Raw genomic sequence first — 19,434 nt, forward strand, 5'->3', positions numbered from 1 at the left:
AAATTCAGCACAGACAGATTTCAGCTCTTCCTTCTTACCACCAAATCATCTCCCACCATGCAAATGTTGAGGCTCATGTACAAGTGAGCTCAGAAACAGGCTCTATTTAATGAACTAGTAAGGTTAACTGACCTTCACACATGACGTCATGGAACACGGCTACCCGATTAACACTGACTTGAATCTATACTCACTCAAGAGTTACCCTTAATGCCAAGTGAGAAAATCTTCGGATGGAGAAAGTATAGGATGGAAACTTTCTTTCCCACATAGCCTGCGATGGTACCACTGAGCTCATCTTCACTTACGTATCAGGCCAGATCCTGATCTCAGATTTCCAGGGGTGAACGTCCTGTTAATGTGAAGGAGGCTGAGGACCACAGTGATGAGAAACTGCAGCCCCGATGTCAGCCTTGAGGTCAGAATCACAACTTCTTATCAGGGGCAAGTCAATTCACTGCTCCAAGACTTTATTGGCTTCTTGGTAAATGACGAAAATAAAACTACTTATTTTGCAAGGCTGTTGTGAGATTTATGGACATAAGGCCCACAGAAAGCCCTGAGTGAATGGGCACTGCCAACATCATTACTATCTGTTTATATCAGACCCAGAGATTCTAAGAATGAAAAATAAAATGACCAGACTAAAAGCTCACCAGTTTCTGAACTTCAAATTCTGCAGCTATTTGCCAATATCCCTCCTCATTGGGGCATAACATTACGACATCAAAAGCAGAAGCTGTGGCAACAGTCGCATCTTCCTGGCTGAGGGCTAGTGCTTGTATTCTTGCATCATGCTCAAAACGATGAATAGGATACCTTCCAGTCCTTAGATCCCAAATATTAAGAAATCCTATGTAGAAAAAAAAATTCAGGTAACAATTTTAAATTCATTTAGCATGCACAATTATAAAGTAATCATGCAACATAAAGAAAATTTAAAAGATAAATAATAAATTGGTAAAATTCTGCATCACATATAACAAAGAGCCTATTTCCTTAATATATAAAGAGCTTCTAAGATTCAATAAGAAAAAAGCAACTGAAAAGTGAGCAAAGGACATGAGCACGCTATGGTGTTCACAGAAAAAGAAATGCAGTTGACATATAAACATTTAAAAAATACAAAAATTCACTCACAATTAGAAAAATACAAATAAAAACTAAAATAGGATACTATTTTTCACCAAATTGACAAAGACAAAAAATTTCATAAAACATTTTGTTTTTGAGGATATGGGGAAACAGGCTTTCTCTTAAATTGTTCAAAGGAGTATGAACTATTTCACCTAACTCTGGAGGCAATCTGATAATATCTACCAAATCACAAATGTATATATGATAGTTACTACGTTTTTAACTATGTCAAAAGATTGGAAGCTATCTAAATGTCCACCAATAGAGAAATACTTAAATAATGGTATCTCCATAGTTTGGAATTTAAATAAAATGAGCAATTAAAAGAGTCAGCCTTATACATGAGCTATATAAAATGATCAATAAAATATACTGTTAAATGAAAAAAGGAAGGACAGAATAGTGGTATAGTATGCTATGTTACTTTTGCATTTTAAAAAATGTACACACACACATACACACAAATGTATACACAGACTATCCTGGAAGGATACTTAAGAAACTTAACAATGAAAAAGAAATTGTTAAGAATTGTTAAGGCCTCTAAGGAAAGAAACCAGGGAAAAGGGACAAGAGTAGGGGAGAAATTTACTGTAACATCCCCTTGTATAGTCTGAAAAATTTCCCCAAAATTATCCTTGCCAAAAAGATAAATTTTTAAAAAATGCTTTTATGAGAGAGATCTAAGAAGAATGGGAGGACATAATTGCTGAGTAGTTTTAACATATGGAGTTCTTAATTCATTCTCTTATTTGTCCACTTATGCAACAAATAATTTTTTCTAGTTTTGTTAAGATATAATTGACACAGAACATTATATAAGCTTAAGGTGTACAACAGAATGATTTGATATATGTATATACTGTGAAATGATTACCACAATAAGTTCAGTTAACATCACCTCACATAGTTACAAATGTCCTTTTCCTTATGAGAACTTTTAAGATCTATTCTCTCAGCAACTTTCAAATACACAATACAGTATTATTAACTATAGTCGTCATGCTGTACATTACATCCCCAGAACTTACTTATTTTATAACTGGAAGTTTGTACCTTTTGACCACCTTCAACCAATTCCTCTACCCCTGGCAACCACAAATCTGATCTCTGTTTCTATGAGGTTTTTCTTTTTTTTTAAGATTCCACATATATGTGAGATCATACAGCATTTGTTTTTTTCTCTTATCTCACTGAGCATAATGCCCTCAAGATCCATCTATGTTGTGGTAAATAGCAGGATCTCCTCCTTTGTTGTGGCTGAGTAGTGTTCCACTGTATACATACACCACATCTTCTTTATCCACTCATCTGTCAATGGACACTTAGGCTGTTTCCATGTCTCGGCCATTGTGAGTGAACACGAGGGTGCAGATATCTCTTCAACATAGTGATTTCATTTCTTTCAGACATATACCCAGAAGTCAAATTGCTGGATCACATGGTAGTTCTATTGTTAATTTTTTGAGGAAACTCCATACTGTTTTCCATAGTGGCTGCACCAATTTACATGCCCACTAACACTGCATGAGGGTTCCATTTTCTCCACATCCTCACCATTTGCTATCTCTTGTCTTTGATGATAGCCATTCTAAGAGGTGAAGTAACATGCAAGAAATTATTATTGAGCACTTTTTATATGCCAGGCACTGACCTAGACACTAGCAACATCTGAAAACAGCCATTAACCTACATTCTAAGAGGTTCTTATAAGTATTTTACATCCCTCCTCACCACCACCTTCTTTCAGCCACAGTTGCAGAGATGTTTTATTTTGCATAGTCTAAAACATGAGCTTGACTATCCCAGACTTGTTAAAAACCACGATTTAGGGAATTCCCTGGCAGTCCAGTAGTTAGGACTCCACGCTTCCATTGCCGGGGGCCCGGGTTCAATCCCTGGTCGGGGAACTAAGATCCTGCAAGATGCATGGATGGAGCAGCCAAAAACAAAAAACAAAACCACCACGGGGGAGGGGTGAGATGTGACAGGGTGAGAGAGTGTCATGGACATATATACACTACCAAATGTAAAATAGATAGCTAGTGGGAAGCAGCCGCATAGCACAGGGAGATCAGATCGGTGGTTTGTGACCACCTAGAGGGGTGGGATAGGGAGGGTGGGAGGGAGGGAAATGCAAGAGGGAAGAGATATGGGAACATAAGTATATGTATAACTGATTCACTCTGTTATAAAGCAGAAACTAACACACCATTGTAAAGCAATTATACTTCAATAAAGATGTTTAAAAAAAAAAAAAAAAAAAAAAAAAACCACCACGATTTACCCATATACTATACACCCTTCTCCCCAGCCCCTTGAATGCCGCTCCCCAGAGGAATTCCTCTCACACACACTGGCTGTGTCTCCACCCTTCTCAAACTGTCTACAGCAATGATATCCAAGTGTAGCCCCCGGACAAGCAGCATCAGCCACACCTGGGGGCTTATTAGAAACGCAGGTTCTCGGGCAGCAAACTCTGGGATGCATGCCCAAGTTTGAGAACCAGTTGTCTGCAGGAACTTACACTTTTCTATCAGAAATATAAACTTTTCTGTATTTGGAGGGCCACTTATTCTTTTCTTGCCAAATAATTTTTTACCACTCCCATCCACTAAGCTACCTTTTTACCCACAAAGATTTATTCAAGAAAATAATGACTTTCTGCATCATGCGGGATAATGTCCTGTTCCAATTCCAACTGATTTTATTTTCAAAAATCACTGAAAATAATTGTGTGCAGATAACACAGTCTGTGGTTGTTTGAGTTCAAATCCAGCTCCGCTGCTTGCTAGCTGAAGGCCTTGGGCAAGTTACTTCAAGCTGAGAGCCTGTTTTTTCATCTGTAAAACTGAAGGTAACATTACCCATTACACAGGACTGTTGGGCAGATTAAAGGAGATAAACCACACAAAATATTGGAGACAGACCAAGCACTTCTACATTTTTATGTATTCTATAGTGCCTGCCATGTTATAGAGCATATTTAATCTATTAATAACACTAATTTCCTCTCTATTGCCCATCCATAAATCCAGTCCTATTTCCTATAACTTTCTAAAATAAAGCTTTCACTTCTCATCTTTTTGCAATCCCTCTTCCCATTTTTCTTGTCTTGTACTTTGTCCTTAACAGTAAATGCTTTGAACTTAGGATCTTACTATAAGGTATCATTCATCACTAAATAAATACAGCGAGTCAGAAGAAAACAATACTTGTGGGTTGCTTTGCAAGCCTTTCAAACTGTCAGTAGACTAAGTAGGTGATTACAAACAAAAGCAGAGCTTTCTTCAAGTTAAATGTTGCTTCAGATGTAAAACACAGTGCACTCTTCTAAGAATTATGATAAACTTGGGGGATAAGCAGATTGCAAAAGGCTCCACAACACATTCCTCTGGCAAATATTTTAGCTAATTCTTTCCATTTCGACTCAGAAGAAGCAGATACACTGCAAAAAATGCCAGTGACTCTACACATTAAATAGGAGACAGGCACACTCCAGGACGTGCCTCTTCCAAATAGGCCTGCACTGCATTTGTTTGCAGACATTACAATAAAACAGTAAAGCAGCCACTATTGCATGAAGCCTCTGAGTGTTCAATCACTTGTCTCCTCTCCTTCAGCACTAACTTCCATCTTGGGAAGAGCATCATTATCTTCGTTTGACAAAACAGAAGAAACAGAAGCTCTGAGTGGTTCAACAACTGGTCCAAAGCCACTTGGTACGTGAGGTGGCTGGGCTGGAAGTTAGCTAGGAAGTGCAGGATGAGCGGCTGCATTTACAAGTGCATAAAGTAACCATGAGCTCCATGAGTAATCGACATAAACTTAACCTGTGTTCTGCCAAGTGTGGAAGTTATTCAACCACAGCTCACTCGAAGCACACATGGAGTTTATCTATAAACACATTTTTCATTACTAATCAAGTACTAGTTTTGTTGGCATCGTTTCCCCAACAGAATTGTACGCAACAAAATACCCTTTACCACAAGGTTGCAGAGCTATTCTAAGAAGGGTCTTTTTAGAAAACATATTCTAGGTGCCATCCATTTAATGGTCACATCCTTCTCTTCTGAATGCCTGTTGTGTCATCATCATTGTCCGTCTTCTCTACTGCAGCTACTAAGTGTATAACTCGGCCAGATCATCCCCACTTGTCATCAGTGCCACTATCGTTTGCACAGTCCTCCAAGATCACTTTTAGGTGCATTAACATTTAGGATTGTTGTGTCCTCTTGAGGAAGTGACCCTGTATTACATGAAATGTCCCTCTTTGTGTTATGTTCTTTGCTCTGAAATCCACTTTGATATTGATATAGTCACTCCAACTTTCTTTCGGTTAGTGTTAGCATGCTATGTGTTTTTCTGTCCTTTCACTCTGCGTTGTGTCTTTATATCTAAAGTGGGTTTCTTGTAGACGGCATTTAACTGATCTTGCTTTTAACTGGGGTATTTAGACTACTTACCTTTAATGTGATTATTGGTAAGGATGGGTTTAATCTACCATTTTGCTGCTTGTTTTCTATTTGTCCCATTTGTTCTTTGCTCCCTTTCCCCCTCTTTTTCTGCCTTCTTTTGGACTGAGTATTTGGATTAATTATGTGTTTATTTCATTTTAATTCCTTTGTTGGTTTATTAGCCAAAACTCTTTGTGTTTATTTTAGTTGTTGCTTTAGGTTTTTAGCACCCATCTGTAACTACCAGTCTACCTTCAAGCGATACTACACCACTTCACATACAGTGAAGCAGCGTACTTCCATTTCCTCCCTCCCAGCCTCTCTGCTATTGTTGCCACACTTTTTATTTCTACTGTATGTTATAAACCCCACATACGTTGTTATGATTTTTGCATAAGCAGGCAATTGTCTTTTAAAGAGAAATAACAAAAAAAGCCATTTATGTTTACCCATGTAATTACCACTTCTACTGCTCTTCCGCTTACCACTTTTAACATTATTAAATCCTGCAGCTTTTGCAAGATGTGCAATTTCACTTTGCAACTGTGTTGTTGGATATTTGACCCCAAGACACATGAGCAAGGTGAGCAGGAACAGACACAGCAGCTAACAGGACGGATGCTTGAGTGAAAGCTAATTTTATAAAAGGTCACTTTAATATTTAATATAGTTATATCATGCTACTTTTACAACCTCAAAACTGCAGGGGCTTGAACAGTGAATACTTGAATTATAAGAATGTTTTATAATATTGTAGTGGATTATTATCCATGTTAACCAATATTTAGCCAAAAAGTTATTCAACAATACATTCAACAGGTATTTGAGCCCCTGCCTTTCTAAGCACTGGGGAAACTGCAGGGAATAAGACAAAATAAAACAAAAAAGTCCCTGACCGCCTGGAGCTGACATTCTAGTGGCATCACCAAGCATCTTGTTTGCGGGCATACAGGAGGGATATGATCTCTGTTCTCACAAAATTCTCACTGCAGAAAGACATGTTATAGTCACGAAAATATAACAAAAATATAAAAGATATATACACAAACTGCAATGGGACAATGGCTAAGCTTAACGATGGATAAGTCCTATTGTCAAACTATTTTAAGATTCTCAAAAAGGAGCAGCTAACTTATGCAGACATTTCAAGTTGAACTGGGTTCACATACATTGCACAATATTAGTCAATACCCATCAGAGCCAAATAAATTTCCTTCCCAAACAGGTGATGATTTTAAAAATTTGATGTAAATTCATTTGAAAGGCCAAGTTTTATCGTATTGCAGACACAGCACTAATACGGATTTGGCTCCTAGTACTGGGTGGATTCCTGAAGTGGAATACACTTTTTCTGCTACATTTCCTACAGAGTGACTTCACAGTACTGAAAGTGGCTGAACATCAATAAAGGTTTGCTGAATGTTTGTCTTATGTTTTAGCAATGGAACATTTGGTTGTAAGAAACAAATCCACTGAAACTGGTTTAAATACAAAAGGAAACAGACTGAAAAGGAACAAGGCTATTTCATGGACCCCAAGGGCAGGAAATATAGCTGGACAGTAAAAGGGATCAGAACCAGAAGTAGGAAAACATTCAGCTCAAGGTAGTACATCTCTTGCTGCACCATACATCTTGCCTCTGCTTCTCTCTGTAACTGTGCATCCCTCTCTCTCTACACAAAGCAGCTTTCTCTATTCCCCACTTCACAAGGTCTTCTACTCCAAGCACACAATTGAGACTGAAAGTCTGCAGCCCAAATGGTTCAGCCAAGAACATGAATCAGCTGCCCCCAGGCCTGAGGTCCCCATCCTTGTCTACTCAGCTGATGTCAAAAGACCAACTCAAATTCTATGAATATGTCCACTTCTAGAGGGGCTTCAGAGCAAGGAGACACCCCAAAAGGTGTCGACCACCTTTATCCTGTATGCTAGGCCAAGGAGAAACAAGAGAAAACTTCTCAGCAAATGCAAAGGGAGCTTCTGTGTGGTTCCTCAGTAGCGACTTAGTAAACAGGTCATTGCCATCATTCCCTGAACCAGGCATAAATAACCCTCAGCTGATGCCCACACCGGGAAAGCTGAAAGGAAACCAGATGTCTGTCTTTCTCCATGACAAAACCTCAATGGCTGCATAAAAGATGTTTACCTCTGAGCTAGTGCTGGGATCACAATACTGTTCCATTCATGAGAAAAATGAAAAGGACACAGGCAAAAAAAAAAGGGTCTCTCAAAAAAGGCGGAAGACCACAATGAGTGAGGGCCATCGGCCCAATAAAGTAGACAGGAGTAGGGCTTGGCAGTCCCACTGCTCTCTGGGCTCAGGGCCCTCCACCTTGACAAGCAGCACCAGGGCTGCAGCAACTCTGAGTTCACTCTAGCCTAGGAACAGTCATTACGGGGGAGATGAGTAACGATGGCCAGTCTTTGGAGGAGACATAAAGTCTGCTCAGCAGCTGTGGATGGGCACCCATGCCAGTTTGCAGCATGCCCCTTCCACCTCCCAAAGGAGGCCAGCCAGAGTGCGGTAATGAAACTGCACATAGTGGAAATGGGATCTAAATGAGTTTAAACTGATTTATGTTAGCTATTGTAAAGATTATTCAATATCAGGAAAGTGCTACCACTGTGAAATAATGTCGACAATCCTTAAGACCTCCACCTAATGGTACTTGCACAGAATATTTATATTCCTCGTCATAGGAACAAGGACCACAATGGATACCGTTTTTGTTTTAGTAGGGATGCATATTTAAATTAATCTGCTATTTGCCTAAACAATTAGCTGCTTCTGTTTGCATGCACAAAGCCAAAACTGCAATTAGGCTTCCATCAAAAAGATAAGTCCCAACTAAAACTGTCCCAGTGGAATCATAAGAGCTCAGGGCAGAACTTCCCAAAATTGCTTTTTAGCATAATGGTAATTATGTTAATTGCTTGAAAGGTAAATAACTGCTGAACTGGTTTTGGAAAAAGACAATTGGTATTATCCCTCCCCTCTGATCTTTTTCATGCACCATTAAATTTAAAACAGGTTAACAGTTTAGAAAGTCATAGACTGGTCACTTATTGAACTGCAGAGTTTGTCTTGTGGTCTTTCGCACTTTTTTTTTTTTTTTTTAAATTTATTTATTTATTTATTTTTGGCTGAGTTGGGTCTTCCCTGCTGCGCGCAGGCTTTCCCTAGTTGTGGCGAGCGGGGGCTACTCTTTCTTGCGGTGCGCGGGCTTCTCATTGAGGTGGCTTCTCTTGTTGCGGAGCTCGGGCTCTACGTGCACGGGCTTCAGTAGTTGTGGCACACGGGCTTAGTTGCTCTGCAGCATGTGGGATCTTCCCAGACCAGGGCTCGAACCCGTGTCCCCTACATTGGCAGGCAGATTCTTAACCACTGCGCAACCCGGGAAGTCCCATCGCGCTTTCTTGATCAGAACTTATTTTAGCCATGAGCTCCTGTCCACTTGAGCTCGCACAATAAACACCTGAGGCTTGGTCTCAGCTTCATAATAATTAAGTAGACAGGATCAACTAACTGCAGTTCAGAGACGCTGAGTGAAGCTGACTATTCATAAAGACAGCTGGCAATCTCAGTGTCCACCATGTAAATAAACACTTGCCTATAAGAAATTAACGAGGAGTCAAAGGAAATTCTACCATGAGAAAAAGCATCTTAACAGAAATTTAAAATACACCCATACAGGTCGTAGGTGATCAGTAAGTGTTCCCTGCTCTTCCCTGTATGTCAGAGGAGGAGCCATGCAAGAAAGCCAATCCTGCAGATCTCTGGCCGACAGAAAATAGGCATATTTTTACTACAGTGTAAACCTGGGGCAAACAGGGGCCCAGGGCAGGCCACCTCCCAGCCCTGAGGAGGCTGGCCAAGTGCATCTGTGTGTGTGGGGTGGGGGGGATGCTTCTGACCCAGGACGGGGTGAGGAGGGAGTTGGGCCCCACCCAGTCCAGGGGCCCTGATATTTGCCCTTCAGGCACTGCTCTCAGCCCAAATATTTAGAGGTTCGCCTGCTGAGTTTCTCCTTGGTCCACGGCAGCCATGGGAGTGCTGACTGTGGGGGGGGGCCTGGGGGGTGTGTGTGTGTGTGTGTGATGCAGTAACCAAAAATAGCTTTGACGAAGCTTGGACCAGGCTGGGAAAGTGGGAAGAACTGGGAGAGGGGAGAGTCAGGAGGCAGCCAAGCACAAGTCCCAGTAGTAACATTTTTGGTGGGACTGGGGTCACTGATATAGAAGCTTCTCATAAACCCACAGCTGAATGACTGCTTTCCCTCTTGCATGTCTCATGTCTAAGCGTAAGGCGCTCCTTGTAACCAGTTGTGTAAAATATCTGCATCACGGGCACGTGTTAAAGAATCTGTGTGTTAAAGAGACGTGTGCTGAAGAAACCAATTGTTAAGAGATTTTCAAGGATGCTTCAAGGGTTATTTCTTTGGGCTTCTTCATGTCTGATTCATGTATTAAATCGGGAATTTAGAAAAAATAAATAAATAAATAAATATACCCATAGCTCTCACTAAACGTGTACCTCTTCACTCATTAAGTCTACACAACATCACTATGAAATGTAAGCCAGAGATGTAAGCGGCGTAAAGTCTGAGAGGACAAAACAAGTTCTGCTTTCATGGGAGAAGAGGCCAGTAGGACATTAAAATCAGCATAAACAAGGGACATAAAAAGAAGGGCTAAATCACGGAGGGTCTTGAAAAAGAAGAAACTAAATGAAATTTATCTCTCACCTAGATGCTGCATCCACTGTGCATGTCATCCTCAACATCCCAGCTGAACAGAGCTCTAAAGCTGAACTCTGTTGCTTATGGCAGAAAAACAATACATATGAAGTATTCTGGAAGCTGCATTCCAGACTGACAAGGGAATGTGAATGGGCTTGTGGACCAATGAAGTGACTGGTTAGTGCATAAGCAAAGGAACGACCAGACATAAGATCACCAAAGCCGAAACTGAGTCACAAGAAGGAGGAAAGATGAATATATTTAGTAGTCTCAAGTTCAAAGCAGAAAGAAAGAACATTCTAAAAAGGAGAATCAAAAACAAAGAGACAGTAAATTGAAAAGGAGGCAAGTGATATAGTGTAGGAATACGACAATGTGACTAAATAGAAGCATTTACAGTTAGCAAAGTCAAAGGAAAAACAGATCGATGGGGAAGAATTTGGACCAGCTCTTCTATAAGGGGAAGTGCAGAGAAGGCAGATAGTGCAAGGAAGACATCATTGTGCACACAGCCACTAACTCCAGCCAATTTTCTCCTGCACTATAAGTACTAAGTGATGTAAACAAAATAGAGTATATCTGGAAAACTATATCAGACGCTGGGAGTGGTCAACGTCTCTAGAGAAGAGAGGGGGTGACTGGGGGGAACCAGGACCTGGTAGTGGTAGGGAGAGAAAGAACACTTTTTTACTACATGTTTTTTCTACATGTAATACTACATCAAACAATCTGTTATAATTTGTACACATATCTTTATAAATATTAATTTTATCAGTGATGAGAAATCTTTATTATTTTTCCCAATCACAATCCACATAATTTTATAATTAATATTTAACACGGATATACAAAATTAAATTAAAAACTCAAATTCTACTTCCAATTCATTGATGGGTTAAAGTGAATTAAACTCCAAAGGAAAGGGCTTCCCTTGTGGCACAGTGGTTAGGAGTCTGCCTGCCAACGCAGGGGACATAGGTTCGAGCCCTGGTCCTGGAAGATTCCACATGCCACAGAGCAACTAGGCCCATGCGCCACAACTACTGAGCCTGCTCTCTAGAGCCCGCGAGCCACAACTGCTGAGCCCGCATGCCACAACTACCGAAGCCCGCGTGCCTAGAGCCCGTGTTCCGCAACAGGAGAGGCCACCACAATGAGAAGCCCGCACACCACTGCAAGGAGTGGCCCCTGCTCGCCGCAACTAAAGGGAGCCCGCGCGCAGCAGGGAAGACCCAATGCAGCCAAAAATGAATAAATAAAATAAATTAAAAAAAAAAAAAAAAAAAACTCCAAAGGAATCCAATCCGTAACACCACCACCACTTCTCCTGGATCAGGCTGGCACAGGGCCTGGGCCAGGACTGGCATTCAGTAAGTCTTAGCCTCCTTGTTCTTTTTCTTTTTAAAACTACTGTTTACTGCTAACAGGAAAATATGTCTGTCTTCAAAAACAGCTCCACTCATATGTTGAGTGATATAACTGTATAATATTTAGAAACCTGTGTAATTTAAAAGCAATGCTGGCAACTACTGAAGCTGAGGGACAGGGATATGGGGGCTCATCATACTATTCTCTCCACTTCTGCATATTTTGAATTTTCCATAATAAAACGGTTTTAAAAAATAATTTGAAAGGCTATCCCTAACAAAAGTAAAAACATTTTAACTTGTATCTTGCAAATGTTTTCAGTAGCTGCCCTGAAAACTAAGTGACTTCTCAATTAGGATGGATTTACAACGAAAGTTCTAATGATAACACTAGAGGATTTTTACATCTATGTTCATGAGGACTATCAATCTGTAGTATACTTGTTATCATATATTAGTTATTATTTTTTCTTCTTTAGTCTTGATAGGTAATGCTGGCCTCACAAGCTGAGTTGAGAAGTGTTCCTCTTAGTCTATTTTATTGAAGTGTGCAGAATTGGTATTATTTCTTCCTTAAGTGTCTGGCAGAATTCACCAGTAAAGCCATTTGGCTTGCAGTCTTCTTTGTGGAAACTTCTAAATTACAAATTCAATTTCTTTAATGGAAATATAGCTATTCATGTTTTACAGTTCTTATTAAGTGAACTTAGGTAGTTTGTTTTTCAAAAAATCAATTTATCCATTTTATCTAACTGGTTGAATTTATTGGCATAAAGTTGTTCATAATAGTCCATTGTAACTTTTTAATATCTATAGGATCTGTAGTGATGTCCCCTCTTACATTCCTGATGTGGGTAATTCATTTCTTTTCTCTTTTTTTTCCTGATCAATCTGGTTAGGGTTTGTCAATTCGATCAAAATTTTCAAAGGAACAGTTGTCCATTTCATTGATTTTCCTCTATTGTTTTTTTCTCTATTCTACTTCATTGATTTCTGCCCTTTATTACTTTATTCCTTCTGCTTATTTTGTTTAACTTTCTCTTCTTTTTCTAGTTTAAGGTGAAAAGCTATACTGTTGATTTGAGACTTTCTCTTTTCTAGTATAAGCACTTAATGCTATAAATTTCCCTCTAAGCACTGCCTTAGCTACATCCCATATACTGATATACTGTTTCTAATTTTCATTCAGTTCAAAATTTATGCATCATGCTATGTTTAAAAATTTATTAAAAATCAGTGCTCAGTATATACGGAATCTAAAAAAATGGTTCTAATGAACCTAGGGGCAGGACAGTAATAAAGATGCAGACGTAGAGAATGGACTTGAGGATACGGAGGGGGAAGGGTAAGCTGGGACAAAGTGAGAGAGTAGCACTGACATATATATATACTACCAAATGTAAAATATATAGCTAGTGGGAAGCAGCTGCATCATACAGGGAGATCAGCTTGGTGCTGTGTGACCACCAAGAGGGGTGGGATAAGGAGGGTGGGAGGGAGATGCAAGAGGGAGGGGATATGGGGATATATGTATACATATAGCTGATTCACTTTGTTATACCGCAAAAACTAACACAACATTGTAAAGCGATTATACTCCAGTAAAGATGTTAAAAAAAAAAAAAAGTCAGCGTTCAATATACACTATGGAATATCAGCCATAAAAAGGAACGAAAATGAGTTATTTTTAGTGAGGTGGATGGACCTAGAGTCTGTCATACAGAGTGAAGTAAGTCAGGAAGAGAAAAACAAATACCGTATGCTAACGCATATATATGGAATCTAGAAAACTGGTACTGATGAACCTAGTGGTAGGGCAGGAATAAAGATACAGACGCTGAGAACAGACTTGAGGATACAGTGGGGGAAGGGGAGGCTGGGACACAGTGAGAGAGTAGCACTGACATATATACACTACCAAATGTAAAACAGATAGCTAGTGGGAAGCAGCCGCATAGCACAGGGAGATCAGCTCCGTGCTTTGTGACCACCTAGAGGGGTGGGATGGGGCGGGTGGGAGGGAGGCTCAAGAGGGAGGGGATATGGGGATATATGTATGCATACAGCTGATTCACTTTCTTGTACAGCAGAAACTAACACAACATTGTAAAGCGATCATACTCCAATAAAGATGTATTAAAAAAAAAAAAATCAGTGTTCAGTAAAACCACCCCCCAATTAACCAAAGGATTAACACTAAACCTTGTATCATAAATGCAATGTGCCACTGTTTTCTGCATGATAAAACTATTTCAAATTATTTTCACTAGTAACTTCAAAATTTTGTAGTTATCCTAGAAATTGATCATCTGTTAATGTGTGCCTAAAGCATGAGAACTTCCCTCTCCAGTGTTTCTTAAATTTGAGGGCTTGCAGACCTCTAAGAATTCATCTATGAATCAGTGTGAAAAACAAAGCATTACAAGGCACACAGGTGATCACTTGGTGCCAACAGCCTGCGACTACAAAATGCAAATTCAAATAATGAGATCTCACAGTATGGTTCAGTTACAAGGTCAAAAGAGCCAGATTCCTTTTTAAAATTACCATAAAAATACACAGATTTTTAAAAATTTCCTAGAGATCTCACAACTCCCACCCACGATTTTATCTGTGGAATGCTACTTAAGGAACACCGAACTATTATTTAGTTACAATGCATATTCAGTCCAAAGCACAGATAACCAAGTGTAAAACAAATATAACTTCAAACTCCCCTCACTGAAGAATAGAAAAACTTTAAAAAAGCATTTTTATTCAGCAACTTCCTCCATCACATAAACATAGTCTCTATGGCTTGTCTACGAAACAAAATCTAACACCCTGGACCATTCCAGGTGGCAGTCAACTTTAAAGTTCAATGCCCTAAGAAATACTTCCTCAGTACTGAAAGAACCACCTCAGTTCAAAACTCTGCATTTCAATTTTTAAATCCACTCTGAATATCTTTAAAATGTGAGCACTCTTACTGTTAAGAAAAAAGGACTCCATCTGGTATTTTTTTGGTTTTTATCAGAAAGTTGTTTCATATTGTTTTGTCCACCGAGTGTCTGAATAAGACTCCTAAGACCTAAGGGTAGGCAAAGGTTTCAGGCAAGAATGACTTATTGAAACTTTTAAGAGAAAAATGACCAGAAAAGGCAGGCCTTGAAAAAACACAAAATTCTCCACAATCCACAGTCAGGTGTCCTAGCCATCTCCTAAGCAATGCATTAGTATGTTAATAATCCACTTCTGAAACACCAGGGGAGAGGAGGAGATTGAATATTACATTCAAAGGTTATGTTATTAAATTGAAATGTCATCATCAACATACAAACGAGAGACAAACAAAACTACTGAAGAACTGATTTTTTTATTAAACATAAAATTACAAATAAAACTTTGGAAGCACCTAGTCTCTATAGCCATCTAAAATATGGTCCTACTGTTCACTGCTAAAAAGAAGCTTGGAGAGACCCACTCCCATCCATTGTGTGTACGACAGTAAATGAGAAATCATAGTCACTTCGGCCCAGGTCAGGCACAGCCCTGGACAATGGAGCATGCGTGTATTCAGACAATTGCACTAGGAGTGCTGCAGGAGTGGATAAGCCACTTTGCCTTGCTTGATGGCACCACAGAAAGACGACTTGTTGGCTGTCCTATATAGGCTTCCACATGCTAATGTGCACTGGGTCTTGTCTCTCCTCTCTCCACTGACGGGGACAAATAAGAACTTCTTTGCACCTAAGAAGTGTGTAATCTCATTTCTCACCAAAGAGTGAGTTTTCGTGACAAACTCTGAACAGGGAGCGGGTTTCGAGTATTCTGCCATTCCCTAATGCTGTGGCTCGAGGCCAAAGGCAGGCAAGCATGGAGCAGATGGAGTCCTGGCAAGGTCTGCACTGTCCCTGCATTAGTAGCATCTGCTCATTACTCAGAACCTTCGCCTGCTTTATCTAATGCTCCAGGAAAAGCATTTTGATTTGATTCATTTCGGTACGGTAACGTGCAACACAATTAGTGGTAAAATCAAACTGGAGGACGGCCAGTGCTGACAATCGGAAACAAGGCAGAAGAAATATGAGGCCAGTGGGTTGGAATTCAAAAAATCACAACTGTGGATCATCTTGCCAAATCTCAACACCCCAGGTTGGGTGTACAGTGTTCCTGCAGGGCCAGGAGGCTAAAAAGGACGTGGGGATGACTAACTTTTTCCCAAAGCAGTTTCCATCTCTCCCTCTGGACCTGACTCCTTCTGCGGAGAATATGTGTACAGACAGACCATCAAGGGGTCTCAACGGCTACAGAGCTTCGCTTTGGCACAAACAGGGAGCTGAAGTTCACTGACTCATTTTATTATCTTATTCTTCTTTTCTGTGGGGCACAGTCACGAATTTCAGACCTCACGAGGTGAATTTCCTTTGTGCTATGGCACTGCCTAAGAAGCGCGTGTTCCCTGCTCCTAGAAAGCAACAATACAAAATGTGTGTTTGATTATTTCAACCTGTCTTTGCCCAGAAGTAGTTACTCAGGAGTATGTTGGTACAAATACCATAGTGACAATCTGTTAAACTGAAGTAAGACCAAAGACAATGCCACCTGAGGTCTGGGGTGAGGTTGGAGGGGGGAATGAGAAGTTGTTGCTTATCTCAGAAAGTAACAATTCCCATCAGACTGGTAAAACAAGCTGAGTGAGAGAGGAGCAAGAAAACACAAGAGCTTTTATCAAAGAAACAATCCTAATACCAAAAGGAATTCAAGACAAAGCAAAGATTTCAATGTAAACGATGCAGCCAAGGAAGTACTATAGATTTTACCCACAGAAGGGTAAAATGAAACCCAAAATAATAAGACAGACAAACGTGATGATGTAAGTGTAAACAACTAGACAGATCAACTGAACAGAATGTAACATCCAGAAACAGACGGAAATACTAAAAGAGTTTCATATGCAAAAACTTGTAAAGGCAGCACCTCAAACCAGTGAGGTAGAGATGGGCTTTCTAATAAGAGATGCTGGACAGATATAATCAGATTCATATACTATTCTAGGATGAACTCTATACTGGTCAAGATTCAAATATAAAGATAAGCCATAACACTATCATCCAAAAGAACACAAATAACAAATGTTGGCGAGGATGTGGAGAAAAGGGAACCCTTATACACTGCTGGTGGGAATGTAAATTGGTGCAGCCACTGTGGAAAACAGTATGGAGGTTCCTCAAAAAACTAAAAATATAACTACCATATGACTAAGCAATTCCACTCCCGGGTATATATTTGAAAAAAATGAAAATATTAATTTGAAAAGATACATGCACCCCAATCTTCACAGCAGCATTATTTACAATAGCCAAGATATGGAAGCAACGTAATTGTCCATCAATAGATGAATGGGTAAAGATGTGGTGTACACACACACACACACACACACACACACACACACACACACAATGGAATACTACTCAGCCATAAAAAAGAATGGAATTTTGCCATTTGCAACAACATGGATGGACTTAGAGGGCATTATGCTAAGTGAAATAAGTCAGACAGAGAAAGACAGATACTGTATGATCTCACTTACATGTGGAATCTTAAAAATAAAACAAACTAGCAATTACAACAAAAAAGAAACAGACTCACAGATACAGAGAATAAACTAGTGGTTACTACTGGGGGAGGGAAAGGGGGAGGGACAGCTGGGGCAAGATGGGATAGGGGTTTAAGAGGGACAAACTACTACGTATAAAATAAATAAGCTACCAGGATATATTGTACCGCACAGGGAATATAGTCAATATTTTATAATAACTATAAATGGAGTACAACCTTTAAAAATTGTGAATCACTATGTTGTACACCTGAAATTTATATAGTATCATCTCAATAAAAAAAAATTTTTTAAGCCCTAACAGTAACAGAAGAAAAAAGAATTACAAGTAGCAGGTACACGTGAAAAAATTCAACCTCTCTCACACTAAGAGAAATGTAAGTTGAAACACTTGGAAACCATTTCTTATCTATCAAAGTGACAAATACTGAACAGTCTGAAACATACTTTGCTGAGAAAATGGGCACAACTTCATACCCTGCTGGTTCGAGTGCAAAATAATATAAGCCCATTTGCATCCACCTTTTGACCCAGACATTTTTGTAGGAAATAATCCTTCCTGCATTCACATGAAATGTCATATGTACAAGGCTTTTCACGACCACACGGTAATAGCGAAAGCATAACACAACTGTCCCTCAATAAAGGACTGTGTAAATAAACCACAGTGCTTGTACACAATGGAATACCATGAAAAAGGAGCATCTTCTCCATACACCGACGTGGACAACGTTTCAAGCTATGTCATTAACGAGATGTAAGCATTCCCAGGTTTATTACAGCATTATTTACAATAGCCAAGGTATGGATACAAGCCAAATGCCCATCAATGGATGAATGGATAAAAAAGACGAGATATACATACACAATAAAATATTATTCAGCCATGAGAAAGAAGGAAATCCTGCCATTTTCAACAAGGTGGATGGACTTTGAGCATGTTATGCTAAGTGAGATAAGTCAGACAGAGAAAGACAAGGACTGTATGGTATCACCTACATGTGAAATCTAAAAAAGTCAAACCTGTTTAAAAAAACGGAGTAAAACGGTGGTTACCAGGGGGTGGGGGGGTAGGCGGGATAAGACTGATGGTGTTTCAAGGTACAAACTTGTAACAAGTGGTGAATAAACCACAGGGTTCTAATGTATAGTATAATGAATACAGATAACAATATTGTACTATAATTATGTAATGTGGTAATATCACTACAATGGCAGTCATATTACAGTATATAAATGTATCAAAGTAACACACTATACACCTTAAACTTACACAATGTTACATGTCAAATTTATCCAATTAAAAAAAAGATACGCCATTAAGTGAAAAAAACCAAGGTATGAAATGATATAAAGTAGTATGCTATCTTTTGTTTAAAAAGGGGGGTGAGGAGAGAATATGAATAGATACTAATACTTACTTGTATTTACAATAAGGAAATAGTGGAAGGATAAAAAACAAACTAAAAAATATGGTTGCTTTAGAATGGAGTGGACAAAAATGGGTAGAAGCAAGACTTCGCAATGCATACATAACTTTATGTATTAGCTTGACCTTACAACCCTTAAAATGTATTACTTAGTCAAATGCATTAAATTACAAAATAAAACACAACAGACCAGATAGATTTAATTGATATATATATAGGACATTCCATCCAAAAACAGCAGATTACACGTTCTTCTCAAGTGCGCACGGAACATTCTCCAGGATAGATCACATCTTGGGTCACAAATCAAGCCTCAGTAAATTTAAGAAAATTGAAATCATATCAAGCACCTTTTCTGACCACAACGCTATGAGATTAGAAATCAATTACAGGGAAAAAAACGTAAAAAAAACAAACACATGGAGGCTAAACAATACGTTACTAAATAACCAAGAGATCACTGAAGAAATCAAAGAGGAAATAAAAAAATACCTAGAGACAAATGATAATGAAAACACGACGACCCAAAACCTATGGGATGCAGCAAAAGCAGTTCTAAGAGGAAGTTTATAGCTATACAAGCCTACCTCAAGAAACAAGAAAAATCTCAAGTAAACAATCTAACCTTACACCTAAAGAAACTAGAGAAAGAAGAACACACAAAACCCAAAGTTAGCAGAAGGAAAGAAATCATAAAGATCAGAG

The 19,434-nt window shown here is 39.2% G+C and overlaps 1 protein-coding gene across 1 annotated transcript in view; it reads right to left on the reverse strand.

Annotated features, from left to right (window-relative positions):
• Window positions 1-19,434, reverse strand: part of FBXW8 (F-box and WD repeat domain containing 8) — a 120,882-nt gene that overhangs the window by 48,023 nt on the left and 53,425 nt on the right. The window contains exon 6 of the mRNA XM_068562326.1: window positions 657-853. Within this exon, the coding sequence (XP_068418427.1) occupies window positions 657-853 (197 nt within the window). The remainder of the gene's footprint in view (window positions 1-656; window positions 854-19,434) is intronic.

The sequence above is a fragment of the Eschrichtius robustus genome, chromosome 14 (genome assembly GCF_028021215.1).
Source record: "Eschrichtius robustus isolate mEscRob2 chromosome 14, mEscRob2.pri, whole genome shotgun sequence".
Lineage (NCBI taxonomy): Eukaryota > Metazoa > Chordata > Mammalia > Artiodactyla > Eschrichtiidae > Eschrichtius > Eschrichtius robustus.